The sequence below is a fragment of the Rhodamnia argentea genome, chromosome 8, assembly GCF_020921035.1.
Source record: "Rhodamnia argentea isolate NSW1041297 chromosome 8, ASM2092103v1, whole genome shotgun sequence".
In the NCBI taxonomy this organism is placed as follows: Eukaryota; Viridiplantae; Streptophyta; class Magnoliopsida; order Myrtales; family Myrtaceae; genus Rhodamnia; species Rhodamnia argentea.
In genome coordinates this window covers 6,421,310-6,439,625 of record NC_063157.1, presented here as the reverse complement: position 1 = coordinate 6,439,625, position 18,316 = coordinate 6,421,310, and the positions used below count along the sequence as shown (strand labels likewise).

Here is an 18,316-nt window from a genome sequence, read left to right as displayed (position 1 = left end):
TAATTTCTTTAAAAAAATTAATCGCTTGCATTGTTTATAAAAAAGAATTCGAGAAAAATACTTTTTATCATTCATGAAGATTTTTTATCGACTAATTATTTTAAGTGATTTAAATAATTATTTTAAGGAATATGTTTTCCAAATTATTCATTTTTCGCGAAATAAATAAAGCCTTAATATGCGTCACTGAATGCCCAATTTCGTGGGTATAAAGATTGATCGATCTCGTTGCTTTTGGGTGTTAATGTCCGAGTGCGGACCAAATTTTTTTCTTTCCTTGGTTCAAAGTGCGTTGATGTCTATCTTTGTGAGATTGAAATTGACATCTCAGCTGAATAATTCAAAAAAGTTGTAAGACCTATTTTTCGGCGGACAGAACATCAGTGATACCATACTTCTAGGGAGACAAAACACTGATGATATACCCCCCCAAACCAATTGTTCTTGTTTGGTCACTTGAAGTGAAATGTCCATTTTCTAGGCATCAACATCCTTAACACAAGTCCATATTTATTGTCTTTTTTTTTTTTTAACATCAAATTTTAGACTGGCGATGCATCGGTTCTACCAATTTCACGTCGGGCCGACCGCAAGTAGGCAATGCTTACGTTGCACGCAAGTGAAGTCCGTTACTATCACTTACTAGATCAATTTGCGAAGCGCACTCAATATGTATTACTACTTATATTTCTCTTAATAGGGTACGACATGGAATTCAAGGTACTGGATGAGTATAGGGGGGACGATTTATACACCTTTAATCTTGGAACCCGAAACGTACTTGAAATCTTTAGCATTCACTTGAAATCTTTCTCATCATAAAAAAAAAAAAAGGAAGGCACTCCTGGCTCAAAAGTGTGTGGTGATATATCGTGCCCTGCGAAGCCCTAGCTTTCTTAACGTGCATCTTTATTTCCTCTCTCCCTCTGCTAGGGTTTCCCAGCCGCCGCCCGACCTTTCCGAAGCTTGATTCGTAGACAATGTCATCGACATCCACAAACTCTGAAGATCGACGTACGAGCATCTTGGAAAATTTGCTCTCTTCAGATCTGCTCCATCGCTTCGATTCCGGATGCTTGCTCCAGATTGTCAAGCGATTTACGAACCTTCGAGCTCCTTTGCTGCTCTTTTCAGTAGTCGACTTATCTGAAAGTGATTTTATGATAATTGATATTTTCTTTGCAATCTCTCCCGATCTAGAGCTATGTCTAGATTTGGGTGTTCTTCTATCTCGATATCAATATAGATCTGGAATTTATAAGGCTTTTTCTGTGCTTTTTTAATCTATTGGTATTATTATGATTTTTATATGGTGATGGTGTTAGAGACGTTGAATCTAGACACGCACTGCCTTTTAGCAAAGCCGTAACGACTAGAGAGAGATTTCTTGGCGTGTACTCATCACTAATGAGGATGCGAGATTCGGTGATTAGTCGTCGGTTTTGCTTTAATACTTTGACGGATCCATCTTTGTGGAACGAGGAACAAGCGAGTTTCTACATACTGTATCTAGTTGATTCACTTTCAGATTTTCTTGCTTTGTGTGATTTGCAACATTTTGTAACTCTCTTTCATATGAAATGAAAAGTTTCTTTCCAACCAAAAATAAAAGCTCTAGCTACTTCAACCAAAAAAAAAAAAAAATCTAGCTTCGAGCTAGTGAAATAGTAATAGGTGCTGCAATTAACAATACATAAAAAATAGAATGTAAATCCATGAAAAAAGTGGAAAAACGGCCAATATAGATAAATATATGCGTGTGTGTTTGTTTGACTAGGTTGACGTGACCTGCATTCACGACATACAACATATATTGCTCATTAGTGTTAGGATGAATGTGTGAGTTGTGATAGAAAAATCTCACATCGAAAAATTGAGAATAATTAATATATTCTAATCGGTCCATAACTCATAAATTCAAATTTTGGAGTAAATATAAGCCTAACTGGATATGTTGACGGGTTCCGATTTAAGCTCTCTCTTGATGATCTCTCAGATAAAGACATTAATAACCCTCGATAAGGAAAGGTCTTACACAAAAGATTCAAATGGGGATAGTGAAGGCTTGTTGTTTATTAGGTAATTAATTCTTCCACATTTTTCACCTAATAAGCAACAAATTTTTCATTTTCCCCCATTTTCGCTTGCTTCCCAAACGTAGTGTAGGAGAAAAGGCAAGTTGGAGTTTCCTCACCACCCGTGGTTAGCAATAGGAATCAAATCCCCAAATCAAATGGACTTTCCAGATTCGAGACCATCACGTTGATTATGCCATTGTCAAATCAATTTTGCCCTTTGTGACCACGTCTATACTTACTTCGCTCCAAAACCATATAGCCAATGAGATTCGAGAAGAGACCCTTTTTCTTATGGTCGCATATATTCAAAGTACTCTCTGGCATAGCCAGGCCTAGAGTTAGGAAATTTTATTATTGGAAAGTGAAACCAAAGATCTGAAAAAAAATATATAATTAATACAAATAAAGGGCTCATTAGGGTCGCATATATTCAAAGTAGTCTCCGGCAAAGGCGGGTTAGGGCGCGCATGGCAACACTTCTGTTCTAGAAATCTACTTCCGGCAAAAAGTAGATTTTTTACTTTTGCTTTTGAGCATAAGTTGATTTTTCTACTTCTTGAGTAAAGTCAATTTATTTTATTTCTTCAAATGGCTCCAAAATTGTTTCTGAAGCAAAAAAAAAAAAACTCCAATAAAGAGAAAAATAAAGTTAGGTAACCAAACGAATTTTTGTTCCAAAAGCACTACTGGAGCAGAAATTCTACTTCAAAAATGTTATCATGCACGCCCTTAAAGATGGAAAAAAAAATTATTAGGAAGCGAAATCAAAGATCCGAAAATATAACTATATAAAAATAAATAAAGGTATGAATAATTGGAGGGTTGTACTCATTCCGTAACTGTCATGTCTATTTTATTCGCAGAAGAGGACAATAGAATTCAAAAAGGTCAACGTGGTCGAGGGGTTGGATTGGTTCTTGGGTTGGTCAAATGTTCATAGCCCGGTGGACATCACGGTTGTATCCCATCTTATTATACTGCTAAATATTCTAGCACCGGCCCACTAGAGCCAGAGATCTTGTCCGATCTTCCTAACGGTAATTAACTTTGTCTTAATTGTCGATTAGTAGAATAATTTTTTATTATTATTATAATTACGTTAGCTAGGCCTCTTGCTTATTGATTGTTTTGACTTTGGGGATGAAGAGCATCAGTTGGGGTCCAACTTAGAATAATATAAAGAATTATTATCGAAACCATGTGGGGCGGCAATTTTAGGCATTAGAATTTAGATCCAGACGCTGCACTGTCTCCACTTCTCCTCCTGGCCTTCTTTGCAAATTTTTATGTTAGTGGCTCTTAGCCAAAGTTAGAAGCACCCTCCTATGAAATTAAGGTTGGATTTAAATAATTTGAGCCACAAAAATCTTTCAGAAAAAAGTTAAGGCATTTGGTAAATATATATATTTTTTTGGATCGTTTTGAGAAGATGCCAACCTTGGCAAAAGTGAAAGCTCAAAGAAGGTCGCGGTTTTTTTAGCATTTCCAAAAGGCAAATTATTGGGGATGTAATGACTTTTTTTTTAATCTTTCCTTGTTGCGTTACTAGTTTTCTCATACGATGAAGGGCCGCATTTTGAGGACACTTTGGAGCCAACCGTTCACGGGGAATTCATGGAGGAGCTCGGGGACGTCGGCCAACGGTCGGGCGATGTCGATTCCATATGTTGCTTGGCTCGCGTTGCTGAGGTCTCTCTCTCTCTCTCTTTTAACGGGATCTAGCTCAATGACGGTCACGCAACACCGGCCGAGGGTTGCATGACGTTCATGCTCAATTTTGAGCCCTAATAAACAAAGTTGTGCACTAACCCTATTTGCATTTTCGTAAAGAATTTCCCAAATGCCGAACTAAACAAGAGCAACATAATCAGACAAATATTACTGATTGGTAAAAATAATACTAAAAATGCCATAAAAGCAAATTCTTTCTTTCATCGTAATATCCTTTATGCAACATTTTGCCAACTAACAAAACTGATTCCTATAAATAGAAATCGACAAATAGAAGCTTAACAAAGGGAATTTTTTTCTACCCTTTCTTCCAATTTCATGCAAGGGTCGACAAGTAGAAGGAATTTCCTTTTCTACCCTTTTTTCTTTTCGAGGAATAGCACACGTACTACGAAAGTTTACTAAACTTTTGGTACTAGATGATGTGGCAATTTCTTATTGGATGTCATTGCACGGGGTCTCACTTAATCAAAAATCTTACCACATCATTTAGTAAAAGAATGTTTGTAACATTTTCTTTTGTAGCGTGTAGCATTTCTCTTTCCCAATTAGCTCCTAATTTTACCCTTAATTTGAACAGCAAGCTCTCTTGCCGAAATTACCCGAGAAGTTCCCAACGTTGATCGTGGTGCCGTGGGGGAGCACCCCGGGGTTCGAGGCCGCCTCCTCCGCAGCCAACGCCTTCCTGCTGATGATGTGGTAGATGTCGAGCAGGACCTTTTGGAACGCATTCTCGATGTTGAACGCCTCCCGCGCCGACGTCTCGAGGAACGACAAGTTCTCCCTCTCGGCCATGGCCTCTGCCGTCTCGGCCGAGACCGCCCTCAGGTGGTTGAGGTCGGACTTGTTCCCGGCCAACATGATGACGATGTTGGAGTCGGCGTGGTCGCGGAGCTCGCGGAGCCACCGCTGGACGTTGTCGAACGTCCGCCTCTTGGTTATGTCGTAGACTAGCAACGCCCCGACCGCGCCCCGGTAGTAGGCGCTCGTGATGGCGCGGTACCGCTCCTGCCCGGCCGTATCCCATATTTGAGCCTTCACCGTCTTGCCATCGACCTAAATGATAAATGAGAACAACTAATCCATTGGCCATCTTGGTTTACAAATGCAATTTCAAAAAGATCACTTTTACAATTTCCTTTTCCAAAAAGCTAAATTTTATTAGCAGTTGTAGATCGGAAATGCTTCATCATTCAAAATAATTTAGAAAAAACTCCGCATATTTTTTTTTTCCTTCTTCATGAAATTAGATGCTTTGGAAACACATAGTTTTTTTGTTTGGTCAAATTCAACATGAAAAAAAAAAAAAGAGAAGAAGCCAAAAGACGATTTGATCACAAACATTTCAAAATAACACAATAACGAAAGATCATCGGAAAACTTTAACAAAGCTTCCTTCCTCCGTCGATTTCGGTCGACGGGGACTGTTGTGTCGATGACGAGGCATCGAAATCTCGAACAATTTTAAGGAAGAACAACATGGGAACCAAAAATCATCGGGGGGAATCCAATCACGCGCCAACCAACCCGTAATCGCGAAAATTAATTAGAATACGAAGACTGATCAATCCAGACAAACAGGCAAGCAAGAATACCATTATCCTAATTAAGACCTCCCCCAAAAAAAGGGAAACGAAAAAAGAAGAGAGAAAAATTGATGAACCTGGAGAGTCCTGGTGGCGAATTCGACCCCGATGGTGGATTTGGACTCCAAGCAGAACTCATTTCGCGTGAATCGCGACAAAATGTTGGATTTCCCCACGCCCGAATCTCCGATGAGCACGATCTTGAACAGGTAATCGTACTCTTGATCCACTTTGTACGCCATTAAAATGAAAATAAATAAATAATTAATAATTAATAATAATAATCCGGATTAGCGCCTAATGATTCCCGCCAATTTGCTGCAGAATCGAAGTCGTTTGACCATGGAAGGTGGCCTTCCTTCCTTCTTGATGATCCGATCCCGCAGAGATGATGCTTCTTCTCCTCCAGGATGAAGTTTAACCCTCCAGAGAGAGAGAGAGAGAAAAAAAAAAGACTGTTTTTCTGAACTCGATTTGTTCTTCTTCTTCTTCTTTTTCGTCTTTCTTCCTAAATTCTTTATTTTTTATTTTTTATTCCAATAGAGGAAAACAGAGATTTCGATCGCAAGGCACACCAATGGCCGTCCACGTTGGACAAGAAGAGAGGATTTCGGGGGAATTCATGATTACTTTTCCCCCCCCTTAAAAATCACGAACGTGAAAAAAAAAAAATAATGTTATGTTTGTCTCGTGCATGACTTCATCGCGGGCGAAGGCCCTCGCCCAGTGCTTTCGAGGCCTCGCCGGTCACTGGCGAGTCCGCCGTTGCCTATCTCTAGCGAGAGTGTGGACGAGGACCACGACCCTTGCCAGCAGCCAGCGAGGGTGTATTGGCCCCCAGCAACCAAGATAAGCAAATAGAGTAAACCGGCATTAATGTGAAATTATTTAGGATGGAATTTTGATCCACTCAGGATTTACTGCAAATGTTTAGGACAAAACTGATTCAATTAAGCGCTTAAGACTTAATTAGCATCAATGTAATGGACTCAAAGACCCTTTTTTTTTTTTTTTTTTGGTACTTTTCTCCAATTTCTTTTGGTGAGTTAGAAATGAGGTTTAAGAACTATATACAGGTAAGCAATGTTAAGAAATCTGATTTTGCCAGCATGAAATTTGTCCGACAGGACTACATCAAATCTCCATAGGATTTTTTTTACGGCCAAAGCAAACAAACCTTCCCTAAATCAAGATCGCTAGACACAAGAAAATGCTTGAATGATTAACGAAATCTCGACGCATTCAATCAATCTCGGGGCCTCGGAAGAGGAGATCCGCTCAAGAACGACCGGAACAACGCGAGCCCCTGAGAAGGGGACGTGAACAGGACCTCGTGAGCCGCCCCGCGCACGGTGGCGAACGTTAGGTACGTCACACTCTCGCCTCTCGTCGACCCGCCAAAGGACAGCGACCAAGCACCCACCTGCAAAAGCCATGGGAAAAAGAGAGAGTAAAACCCTATGCAGATCCCTACCAAATTTGCAGACCAAAATACAAGTGCTGGGGCATCTAGACTAAAGGGATATTAATAATATACCTGATTCTGGTTATACCATGGACCATACTTTGTGAAGGCCACAAGCTTCAGATCCCTCGCTAGATTGTTGGCAATTATCCTAGTTTGAGTGAGAGGGATTATCGAATCTTGGTCGCCGCTGTTTCGATCGCCAAACAGATGAAACGGAATCAAACCTCCACAATCTTTGGAGATTCTACCCTAATCCAGACTGGGATGAAGTGAAGGTCCAGCAAGATTCAAACCTGTGTAGCCAGATAGGAATGCCGTCCTGAATGATCTCTGCAACGAGGGGGATCAGGTTCATGTCCACATTATCTTCTTGATACACAAGCGGCCTGCGAAAATGCTCAGATTATGTGTTTCGGCGCTTCGTTTTTTCGCGTAACTAGCACACGCTCGGGCTAGACTTGATCATGGACTCGATCTTTGGACGTGCACTTTTCGACCACGCGACCGTTTTTCCGAATGTTTCGAGATTCTCTTTGCTAAGACTTGAACTGGTTTGACCTAACTCCATTATGTTCTCATAATTTAACAAGATCTAGAGAGAGAGAGAGAGAGACCCTTGACAGAAGTCCCAGTGAAAGGGGAGGCGGGTGGTGTTAGCATGAAGAGCCCTTTGAACCTCTGGCTTGTTCAGATAAGTAAATATTCTTCCTTTAAGGCATGGATCTCCGGTCAGTCCTAGTCCTCTCCGAGCAACCTGTCAAAATTTTTTCCGACTGAGTTATTTGACCCACCAAATCTCATCAATAATGCCGCATCTAGGTATGACTTTTAAACTCACCGCGAGATCCACGGCCCCCCGCTTTGCCTTTGGCAGGAACTGCTCCAAGTTCGAGCTAGAGGGTGGCAGGCATTTAGGGAGAAGGAGATCGTCGAGCTGAACATCTTCGCCGACTTCGTCCTTGACTCTGATATTGAACACGTAGTTGCATCCGTTGGAATACTGATCGTGCGCATACTCTCGCGTGTGCTTGGAGTTATTGCAGACCGTCCTCTCCAAGTAGAGAGTCTCGTCCGATATTGCCCCGTGCGCCCACAAGTAGTCGCCGGCCTGAACACTAATGTCCAGGTCTAGAAGCGGGTTTCCTAGCTAAAGAGACAACGTGCAAATTTGTAAGGTTAAAAGAATTGCTTCATAGGCAAACTACAAGACTTATGCAAAGTTTACAGCTATTGACTTGAGCTTGATGGGTTTAACAGAGGGCCTTTTGTTGTACTCGATCAACAGTTTTGCAAGTTGAGGTATGTAGTGACCTACACAAAAATGGTATTATTGTTGAGGAGGGTACTCTTATTTCTTGTCAATAAACGAAATGTCGTTTAAGGAATTTGGTTTAGCTTATCATCTTTGAAAACGAGGTCAACCGGTGTTGACAACACGAGAACAAGGAACAACTTCGAGCTGTCCTCACCCGCGTAGCTTTCGCCAGCTAGAAAAAACTCAGAGTCCTTGTACATTGGGAATTCCTCTAGCCAGTTTATGAGAAACCACAAGTTGTCCTCCGCTGCGAACGGGCAATCCTTAAATTGTCAGGAAAGGAACAAAATAGTTAAATTTCAAAACATTGGGAAAAAAGGTCAGGTAAAGGCGTACCGGTCTGCGTATCGTTCCAATTTATGTAGTTTGAACTTGTGTTGGAGTATGAGAATCCGACCCCGATGGGTGACTCTAGATAAAGCATGTTCGATTCTGATCATCACTCAGCTCAACATCAAAACAAGATACTAGGAAGCCAGCCAAGTTAGTTGCACCTGGTCATAGATAGATTAGTGCAAAAATTTACCCAAGTTCCACGAGTAGTCGTTCTTGATGAGTGAACCGTTGTCGCTAGGTTTGAAGGGGCCGTGCTCCATGAAAGCGCCAAAACCGAGCGACGAGCAGCCAGGGCCTGACATTGAAAAGATTGTTCCATGAACCACAAATCACAACATGGGGAATGTGACAAAAGGAAGGTAAATTTTAATGCCTCAAGTGAAAAAAATTTTGGACCTCCATTGAGCCAAAGGGTCAAGGGAAGAGAGGAAGCATTAGGGGATTCGTCTTCGACGAAGTAATAAAACAGAGCTCAGCCGTCCCGAGCATCGGTGACAACATAACCTGAGTATTGCTTGAAGGAGACATTAAACAGTTGACCTGGGAGAGACGTTATGAGCTCGGCGAAAGATATAGAACAGTAGAACAGCGCGAACAGAGCGAGGATCCGAAGTGCCATGCGAGAGAATCTTGGTTTCGTGATTCAATCAAAGTTGCAGACTACTTTCCTCGTGCGCGAGCGCACATATATATAGCGACAGTTATGGTCAGTATCTGGTGAATCCAAGGTTTTGGAAGCTCGGTGATGCATCTGCCGATTTGCGTTAAGACCCAGGTAAGAGCCGGCACTGAACAATGAAAATCTTGGACAAAACGAAGCACAAAACGTTGAAACTCTCACCAAAGACTTAATCAACCATCGAAATCACATGCATATTGGATGTTTTTATAAGATCCCCTCTTGTTTTGTCAAATCATGATATCTCCAACACTGGACGAGTGTCACAAACCAAATTCTCCCGTGCTCACAAACCCTTCTGATTGGAGGTTCGTGGCGTGACACCGTGACAAGGAACTCGACTTCGGGGTAACCGACAAGCTTCGGCCATCTGGCGTTGCAGTTCGATGAAAGGGAGCCGAAAATTTTTTCCGCCCATGTACACTTTTTCAAGGTTTGTTCCTGTAGCGCCCCCTTAAATAGCTCTAAGCTAACAAGAAATAAACGAAATTCGGCCTAAATAAATCCGCTGGTAGTAGGGCCATTGTTGAGCCAAGGCCCAACCCTAGATATGCCATCCACTCTTAGGTCAATGGGAGCAGTTCCTGCTGGTTGTGCCTTTGTTCCACTCATTCTCGTGTTCTGCACACAACCGTTTCCTTCAAACTTCACATTTTTCCTGATCAATTGAGTTAGAGGACCGACAATCCTTGAAAATCCTTCCACAAATCTCATGTAATATCCTGCCAGTCCCAAGTTGCCTTTTCCTGACCGTGGTGTTGCTACAATACCTTTATCAATAGAATCACCTTAGTTCGCAATGTATGCTCCTTCCAATCCAATATTCTAACGGGTCTTTCGGTGTAGTGAATTCTCTCGTCAATTTTCGTGGTATCATAATACAATACGTGAGACGGGTCTGTTTCATATTTTCTCAACATCGAGACATGAAAGATAACTATGGAAATGTAATAGCAAGGTGAATGGTCGAGAAGTTGTGGAAAGAAAAAAGAAAAAAAAAATCGAATGAGAGATGGGATGATAGGTACTATTTCCCATGCAATCTTGAACTGTTCATCACTTGCTTGGTACTTGGCCGCATTGTTACTCCGAATACAGGGTGGCTTAAGCTAGCATAATTGGACGGTGAAGGTAGTGGTGCCGAGAGTACTTAGTTTAAGACTTTGACATTGTGATAAGCAAAGTCATCTGTTGTGATGCATAAAGTGGTAGAGTACTCGTTATGTTTTAAAGTGTGTGCGATCATAGTCTCATTTAACATGATTACGAGTTGAGTGTCAATCCTAGCCATCGAGATTCATGTTTGAGCAAATACCCCATGGACTTTATGAAAAGACCCTGCTGTGTGACTGGGTGGTCCCGCTATGTGTCTAGAAGGTCTCAAAGGTGGTACGAGACAAAATCGTTACTGTACACAGAAACAGTCAAGCCATATTGAGTATCTACAAAATTTGCGTCACATGCATATGAATATGGACATGATCTTTGACATTGCACTTTTTCATGATATTGTTGTGCCATGTTCTCAAAGGATTATTAAGTATACCATCTGAGGTAATAAAGCCTGTTAGTGCTACCATTGCTTATTCCTCGCGTTGCATAAACTAGTTGTTATTTTAGAGATACGGCTTGCTGATTTTATCTCGCCCTTTTATTGTTGACATTTTTTTAGGCAAGATACATGACTAGCCTCCCGACGGCGTCTTATGGGATGCCTGTCCGCTTGACTTGGGACCTGACTTCTTTCGTCGTATTGGGGATACCCGGTCTAGAGTTTGTTCGGGTTTCGTGCACAATGTGGGTGCACGGAGGACTGGATATAGGGGTGATCCCCCACCGTTTTGGGGCCATCTACGGCCGCTTGGAGGACGGACTGGGACTTTTTGGCCCTCTTCCGTTCGACTACGTGGCCGGAGGCGGTTTAGCTTAGTGGGGACCCAGGGCTGTTTTAGTGTAAATAGTGTACAACACTGACCGACACTTTTGATGTATAGATCGACTGACTTTATAATTGTGGGAGTTTTTGGTGTTTATAGATGTTCTGGATGTACCGAATAGAGGCGGTAAACACTTTTTGAGACCCTCCCGACGACATCTCCCTGGTCTGTATATAAACTGGTCTGATCTTGTCCGTAGTTTTTAATATTCCTCTGCTTGATTAATTGGTGGTTATCAAATAAATTACGACATAGAAAGGTACAGTATAGAAATGTGACTGGCCTGTAACGTCACTGTTCCCCAGCTTATAGACCAAAAACACAAGTGCAAAAGATTTTCGATCCCATCAATCACAAGAATTGGCCTTTCTAGTACAATCCTTAAATCTTCTTTTACCCCTACGAAATCCTCCATCCCAGATTCTTGTTTGTCCCTAAGAAGCCACACAACACTGTGGATCACCTTTTCAACATGCCCAGCCTGCCACTACCAGAGTCCAATCACCACCTCAGCTAAAGACAATAAAAATAACAAACCTCGTAACCTTTTCCTTTGTCGGGTTCAGAAAGAGAAAAAAAGGAGATCAAAGACAAAGTTCAAGAATTGACTTGCTTCGGGTCCTTGTGCATCCATACCTTACCTAGGAAGGTTTGGTAAAGGCACTAATGAGTTTGACAAACCAACAATGAAAAGACAATAAAAATCCAGAACGACATTAAAGAGACACCAGTCACAAGGAGGAAAAAAGACTGAACCTTTTATAGCATTTCTTTGCATTCAACATTCAAAATTACTCCTCCAAATTTCAGAAGACTCCCTTTTGGCTCTAATTTTACCTTTGGAGTATGTACATCTAACTATGAAACCCAACAAGGCCCTCTACTGACTCGTGTCCCACAAAAAGAACGAGAAAAAGAAACCATTTGAAAAAGGACAAACGCTGAATGGCTGCAAAGAATTAGCAGCAGGGATGTCTAACGTGACAGACGATCTGCCCAAGCCAAGGTCGGTGTAGGATTTAATCGTTGGTTGTTATTATTGGGCCTCTGTAAGGAAATCCAACCACAGTAAAATCCTCTGGCATCTCCCTCTCTTGAAGCCATGCATAATCCTCTCTCTCCTCTTCAGGCACTGATGATGATGCTCCATCAACTGCATTTTCACAAGGCAACTTGTTATCCTTTCAAAGTAACTTCCCATAACTGTGAAAAGAATCAAGGGGATTTAAAAATAATAGGAAAAAGAGGGAGAGGGGCGTGGGGGGGAGGGAGGATATGGTTTCGGTGTGGAAACCTGAGAAGCTGGTGAATGGAAGATCGCGGTAGTAGGTACAATGTCGGCCTTCAGGGTCGGAGTATGGTGGGCCTAATACATCGAGAACTGCGCAAGCTGTCACCGCGTTTAAGCAGTGCATGTTGCCTCCGTTTGCTGGATAAAGTATGGACGTTTCGCACGGAGCGGTAAACTCAGAATTGACCTTCACCTTAGCCATGCGCACCCCACAAGGCTGGACTGCATAAAGAGAAATCCAAAAGATATGTTTCACATAGGCACAAACAGCCCATGACCCGTGTTTCACATTTAGCGAGCTGCTAATCAAAGCAAGCTGTGTGCCTATACAAGGCAAAAAAAACCGATTGTGCAAGAGAGCCCTTTGTTGTTTTTGCAACAAGTGTGAGGGTAACATCCTCAGTTACCAGACTCTTACTAAATTGCACTTTATGGACAGCTTCCAGAAGACGGCTAATGATTTGTCATTTGACATGTTTTATATATTTATCCCACCTCTCTAATGCATGATCTTCTCGACCAACAATGATTACTCCCTCCAGATAGAGAAGTCTTAATGGATAAAGTACACTGAGACTAGTTCACAAAGCAATGTGCCTCACAAGGTAATGTAGAAGATTGTAAGTGAGCAAGGGCTATATCGATCCCTCAATAAGAGTCTGCCACATCAGCTCCTTATATACGATAGCTATTCAAATGCATAGTATTCCACATGACCCTTTGAAAAAGTAACAATCAGAGGCTGTGTCACCGAAAACCAAAGTAACTTTCTGGCTAATTTCTTCAAGCCAGCAAGCCAAAAGTGAGCACGTTCTGCACTAATGGTCAAAATGACAGGTTTTTTAGCACTCTTTTAACTTTTTCGCTTAACAAACAATAACAAAAAACTAAGCCTTATCCAACAAAGTGATGTTTTCAGCACTCTTACCTTCTCATCTTAATGAGGGGAGGAAAAGAAAAACTAAAACATTGCTTTCATTACATCAGCAGCACTAATTTTCATTTCATGATTTGAGTTCGAGAGATAAAACTGCATAAAATGACTACACCAGCATATCGAGGTCTTTCTTTGCTTTGTTTAAAACTCTTGTGCTCGTCATTTATTTCCTTTTTCTTTTTCAGACTCATCTCTGCATTCAAGATCTTTATTCTCCCACTTCTAACTCCCCCAATTTAGGTTGTCTTTATTGAAAATGAAGGGGCAGATTTTATAGAAGCAACTTACTTTGAGGATTACCCAGAACAGCTGATGCTCCGCCGGAGCCATCAACCATCCAATCGTATGATTTGATGTGCATCGTTCCGAATAAAAGCTTGCTGAAAACCGTCATTCCAGGGTGGTTATGTAGAGGAATCGCACTGGATGCTGGCAAGCAGAAGATCACAATCTGCATGAAATAAATAATAACTGTTCCGTTAGCATGGATAAATCCATATAGTTTGGTTTGGCATCATCATTAAGGCAGGCCCAAGAAGAAGCCAACGCACCGAAAATTTATCACATTCATGGAGACACAGATGTGCTATTATTGGCGACCTTTCCGCTGCCATTATGCGAAAGTATGGCGTGTCAGGGTTAAGGCCCACATCCTCTGGTCTCATGTCATCTGCCAAAGTTAATTACAGAAATTCATGAGGATCTAGCTGAGACAAGTTGCTAGCACAAACTGCATACTAATGAATCATGACTTAGAAGCATTTACCGAAACAAAAACCAGTGACTACCACGATTGTATATGCAATGGATGAAAGTAACATCACGCATCTAACTTTTTCAGCTAAGAAGATAATTCACTTCGAACAACACCACGTGCACAAATCGTGCACCTTTAATGCTAACAGTCGGAACTGAGCTTATCAGTTTCAGTCAAAAAAGGTAAAAGCACAGAAGAATTGACATTCTTCCATCAATGCAACTGAGAACTATACACTAAAGTTCTCAATGGTTGAGTCTCGCGTGTATATTTGCCGCTTGTTCATTGGTAGGGCGCTGCTGGACCACAGAGCTCAGCCAAAATGCAAAGCCACTGTTCAAAACCATTAAACTGTATTGCCGTCAAAAGTTGGCAACTTGATGCAGAGTCAAAGCATAGAATAACAACCATCATTTCATCTCCATACAGAGAAGAATGGAATAGAATCAAGAACATCAACTTGCTTCGCGTTGTTTTGTTGGAAAACATAATTTTGGCCCCACCACAAGCATTTAATAAACTATCTGTGCCGATCTGCAAGCAGCCCAAGGATAAATTATAATCCAAACTCCTTATAACAAACACCAAGCACAAATCAGCCATCAAGTAACAGTGTAACCCCCATTTATGGAATCCTATAAAAGGCCACAAACATTCCTAATTTCCTACACTGTCATTGGTTATGTCCCCCACATCATCATACCTTAAAACGAGTTTTTACGAAGTCCACTCCCCTCACAACGCCCCCCACAAGGAACTTTGCAGTAGTTACGAGATTAAAGGGGAGAAAAAGAACATCAATTCTAGCCGTATTGCTTTAAGTCTCGTGCTATAATTGAATGGCTATTGATTTCACATGACTTGAGACGACCATCATAAGCAAGAGATATTCATCATATTTAGGATACTTTCATCTTGATAAATCCAATATAAAGTAACAGAACATCACTAGCCAAAGCCGAAGCATGCCCATTTTGGTTATACCCCATAAAAAAATCTCCAAATTCCCTGGTCGCATCACTCTGTGCAATCACACTTCAAATCGCAAAAGCAACGTGGCCATAATCCACTGCTCTACGTACCTAAAGCAGCCTTGACACGCTCGACATCCCCCGGCGGAGGCACGATACCAGGCCCGCAGGCGGCGAACACCTCCTTGCACGTGTTGAATAGCCGCTGAACCGGCGACGTCATGTTCGGCATCGCCACCGCCTTCCTGTGACGCCGCCGGTTCTTCTTGGACTTGCTGCTCGTAGTCGTGGTGTCGGTCAATTTTGCAACACTCCCTTAAAACTCTTTCAATCACCACGTGTCATCGTAATCCCCATTCACCAACCCCAAAATGCTATCGGATCCTCTACATGGGCATCGGCCAAATACCCTCCCCAAATCCAAACCAAAAGAAAAGCGAAGCCAAACGGATAGTGGGTATATGCAGAATCGCCATAGTTTGCCGACGAATTGCTTATGCTACAGCTAATCGGTCAAATGGAGCGACATGAACAGGCTTTTAGAACAGGGTTACAGTGCAAGAAGCTTCAAAAATAACAACAACGAAAAAAAAATTGCGACGCGGGCGTTGACGGAAGAATTTGAATTCACACGAGCAATAAACAGGGGAAAGAACAGGGGAGGGTGAGAGACAGAGAGTACAATGGAAGTGACTTCGTCAGGGCATGCTAGTTTGGTCTAGTTTGGGGCGAAACAAGAACGGCGGGGATGCGAAGTGGCGCACCTCTGTGGAGTGCAAAATGGCAAAATCGATGGTGACCGGAGGATCTGAGGGAAGATATAAAGACAGGGTGGAAACAGAGAGCGCAGGATTTACAGAGAGCGAGCCAAAACCAGGGGCCGTTGCTTTGGCTTTCCTGTGGGCTGTTTTTATTAGCGGATTTTTGTCTGGTCAATCTCTCTTTCTTTCTTTTTTTTTCGGTCGAACCTTTGCTCCCCTCCCAATGGTTGGTTTTTAATATTGCGAAAATGTCGAATCCTAATGCGTATTGCCGAATTTATTTCCAAAATAATATCGTGCCGCCAAAATGCGAAATGTCGGCCGACATGTCGATCGAGAGCGCCAACATATGAAAGTGAGATTTACATCAACTTCACCGATCGGATGCGTAGTTAGCTCGACGCTTGAAAATGAGATCCATATCATTTTCATCCGGTCGGGCGATAACGAAGTCCTTGCTTCATCGAATTTCGATATGGAAATAAGCACACATTTCGATAACGAAAATAGATTTAACGACGGTAATGTCCCGTAAAATCAGGAAAGACTTGATTAATTCAGCAAAAATGGTGACGGGTTGAAATCATTCGCAAGTGTTTAACGGCGAATGTTTGGGTTATGGATGATCTTCTTTCTCTTCCGATATTTACCGCGGTTTTCGAGCTAATGTCTAAGTTGAGCAAAGGTGGAGTGTTGTCTCGAGCTTAGTAACTAGACTCTTAATTTTTAGCACGTATTCCATGTTTGAGCCCACTCGGTACCCTTTTTTGGCAGCTTAACTCTATTCAAATGTGCATTAATTGGGGCATGGAATTTTTTTTTTTCCTTATGTTATGAAATCGAACAATCTAATTCGCTTGAATCGTGCAATGAAGTTATTAAATTCGCTTAGAATCGTGCAATCATGTTCTTTCTTCATTTGTAACTGGCAATTCTGCCAATTTCGCCGGATGCAACGGTTTGCTGATTTAGGCTACGCAAATTGCCACATGGATATGATGGCACGCCAACATTAGCTATATGAACCAAGAAAAATATAGAAATGGACAGAAAAAGACCGTCCATCCGATGCTTGTGCCCTCACCTTAAGCGCCGGCAAGGGCCGACAACCATTGCTCGACTTTTGGACTCTCTCGATCTCTCTTTCTCTCTAACAATACGTGTCATCAGTCAACATCACATCTGCATTCACATGAGAATTCTTTTGCCGTGTCAACGAAATTTCCTTTTTTCGGTCGAAATGCCTACTAAATTAACAAGCAACAGAAGTACTCGATTGCTAATAAAGTAAGTTAGGGACCTGATTGCATAAGAAAAATCAATCCTTCAGTAATCATCTTTTTCTCTCTCTTTTTTTTTTTTTTTTTTTTTCGTTTTGGGCATGAGATTATCTTGAGAAATTGCGATTCGACCCTCGAAGATAATGTAATTTTAGCCACGCATCGAGTGGGGAGGATCTGAAATTTGGGAAACTGTAATTTAATCAAAGAACTTGCTCATTGATTACGTACTCAGTGGACATCGAAAACTGTTAATTCCAAGGTCATTGTAATTCCAGCACGCGGGCTTCCGCATAAAAAAATCTTATTACAAGACAGTTTCGAAAACGATATTATAAGATTAAATATATGCTTCCCCAATTTTGTTGTCTTCGTATGTTTTTTTTTTTTTCCTTCCACATACAAGGGATAAGTCTAAATTAATATAATTGAAAAGTTTAAGGTTAAATTGGCTGCCATATAATAAGTTTACGATATTTTGGATAATTATCCCTTCTATTCTCCACATATCAAGATCAAGTATCCACCGGCTTAGCTTCTTGAACTATAGTAACAAAGAAATGTTTTTTGGCAGGGCTTCCAGCAAAGAAATGAGTCATGAACAAAAATAACTACTGGGGAAGAACATTTCTCCAGGGCATGAAATTACCAAAAGAAAGTTGAAGTTCTGTAATCCGCAGCAGCAGCAGCCAAGTCCATTAACGTGGAATATAGCTTGATCTTGACCAGTTCGTAAAACCAGATGAAGGCAAGAAGGATTAAATGCCTCCCAACTAAAGATGACAAAAAAAAAAAAAAAAAAAGAGCCAAAGAAGAAGATATAGAACTAAAACTCTAATCGAGCAACGAGGTCGTTCGTTGGATGGTCTCAACTCTCCGCTGTATCGCGCGCATGCATAGCAGCAAAGCAACGGCGGAAGGGACGAACCAATCCTTCAGACCTAGTACTTTGCTCCTTCTTTTGCTCATTGAACTAGCGAACATGAAAAGGGGTTCGAAGTGATTGTCTCTTTGATCTGAATTACATTCGAGTCGCAACTGATTCTTCATCTTCCATTGCCTCCAAACTCTTGAAGGTTTCACAGACCTCCTGCGCATATGGGTGGATACTCAGTCCTCAGCTCCAAAAGTGTTGGTGAATGCTCTCGATCTCAACCGAGCTACAAGTAATTGGCTTCCTTGCTCTGGC

General features: G+C 41.6%; 2 protein-coding genes and 1 pseudogene across 4 annotated transcripts; all 3 read right to left on the bottom strand.

The window, feature by feature from the left end:
* Positions 1-4,290: 4,290 nt before the first annotated feature.
* On the bottom strand, positions 4,291-5,819 carry LOC115741221 (ras-related protein Rab2BV-like). Its single transcript, XM_030675006.2, has 2 exons — positions 5,473-5,819; positions 4,291-4,865 (listed from the first exon to the last, which is right to left on the bottom strand). Exons 1-2 carry the CDS (start codon positions 5,635-5,637, stop codon positions 4,377-4,379), a joined length of 654 nt encoding a protein of 217 aa, XP_030530866.2. The 5' UTR covers positions 5,638-5,819; the 3' UTR covers positions 4,291-4,376.
* A 751-nt stretch (positions 5,820-6,570) lies between these two features.
* LOC115741344 lies at positions 6,571-9,617 on the bottom strand (annotated as a pseudogene).
* Positions 9,618-11,866: 2,249 nt separating this feature from the next.
* LOC115741220 (plant cysteine oxidase 2) lies at positions 11,867-15,957 on the bottom strand. Of its 3 annotated transcripts, XM_030675005.2 has the most exons (6): positions 15,198-15,957; positions 13,910-14,028; positions 13,688-13,809; positions 13,647-13,657; positions 12,425-12,643; positions 11,867-12,283 (listed from the first exon to the last, which is right to left on the bottom strand). In XM_030675005.2, exons 1-6 carry the CDS (start codon positions 15,316-15,318, stop codon positions 12,150-12,152), a joined length of 726 nt encoding a protein of 241 aa, XP_030530865.1. In that variant the 5' UTR covers positions 15,319-15,957; the 3' UTR covers positions 11,867-12,149. The 3 variants fall into 3 exon arrangements, with proteins under 3 accessions (XP_030530865.1, XP_030530864.1, XP_048140422.1); XM_030675004.2 differs by having other exon boundaries at positions 13,647-13,809; XM_048284465.1 differs by having other exon boundaries at positions 11,867-12,280; positions 13,647-13,809; positions 15,198-15,956.
* Positions 15,958-18,316: the final 2,359 nt, after the last annotated feature.

Bases quoted from the DNA above. Each gene is read 5' to 3' on its own strand.
- LOC115741221 (XM_030675006.2), bottom strand. From the start codon at position 5,637: ATGGCGTACAAAGTGGATCAAGAGTACGATTACCTGTTCAAGATCGTG. The intron at 4,866-5,472 runs GTTCATCAATTT...TTTATCATTTAG, and splicing joins TCGCCACCAGGACTCTCCAG to GTCGATGGCAAGACGGTGAA.
- LOC115741220 (XM_030675004.2), bottom strand. From the start codon at position 15,318: ATGCCGAACATGACGTCGCCGGTTCAGCGGCTATTCAACACGTGCAAG. The intron at 13,810-13,909 runs GTGCGTTGGCTT...TATTTCATGCAG, and splicing joins ATGAATGTGATAAATTTTCG to ATTGTGATCTTCTGCTTGCC. The intron at 12,284-12,424 runs GTTTCCACACCG...GTGAAAATGCAG, and splicing joins TCCATTCACCAGCTTCTCAG to TTGATGGAGCATCATCATCA.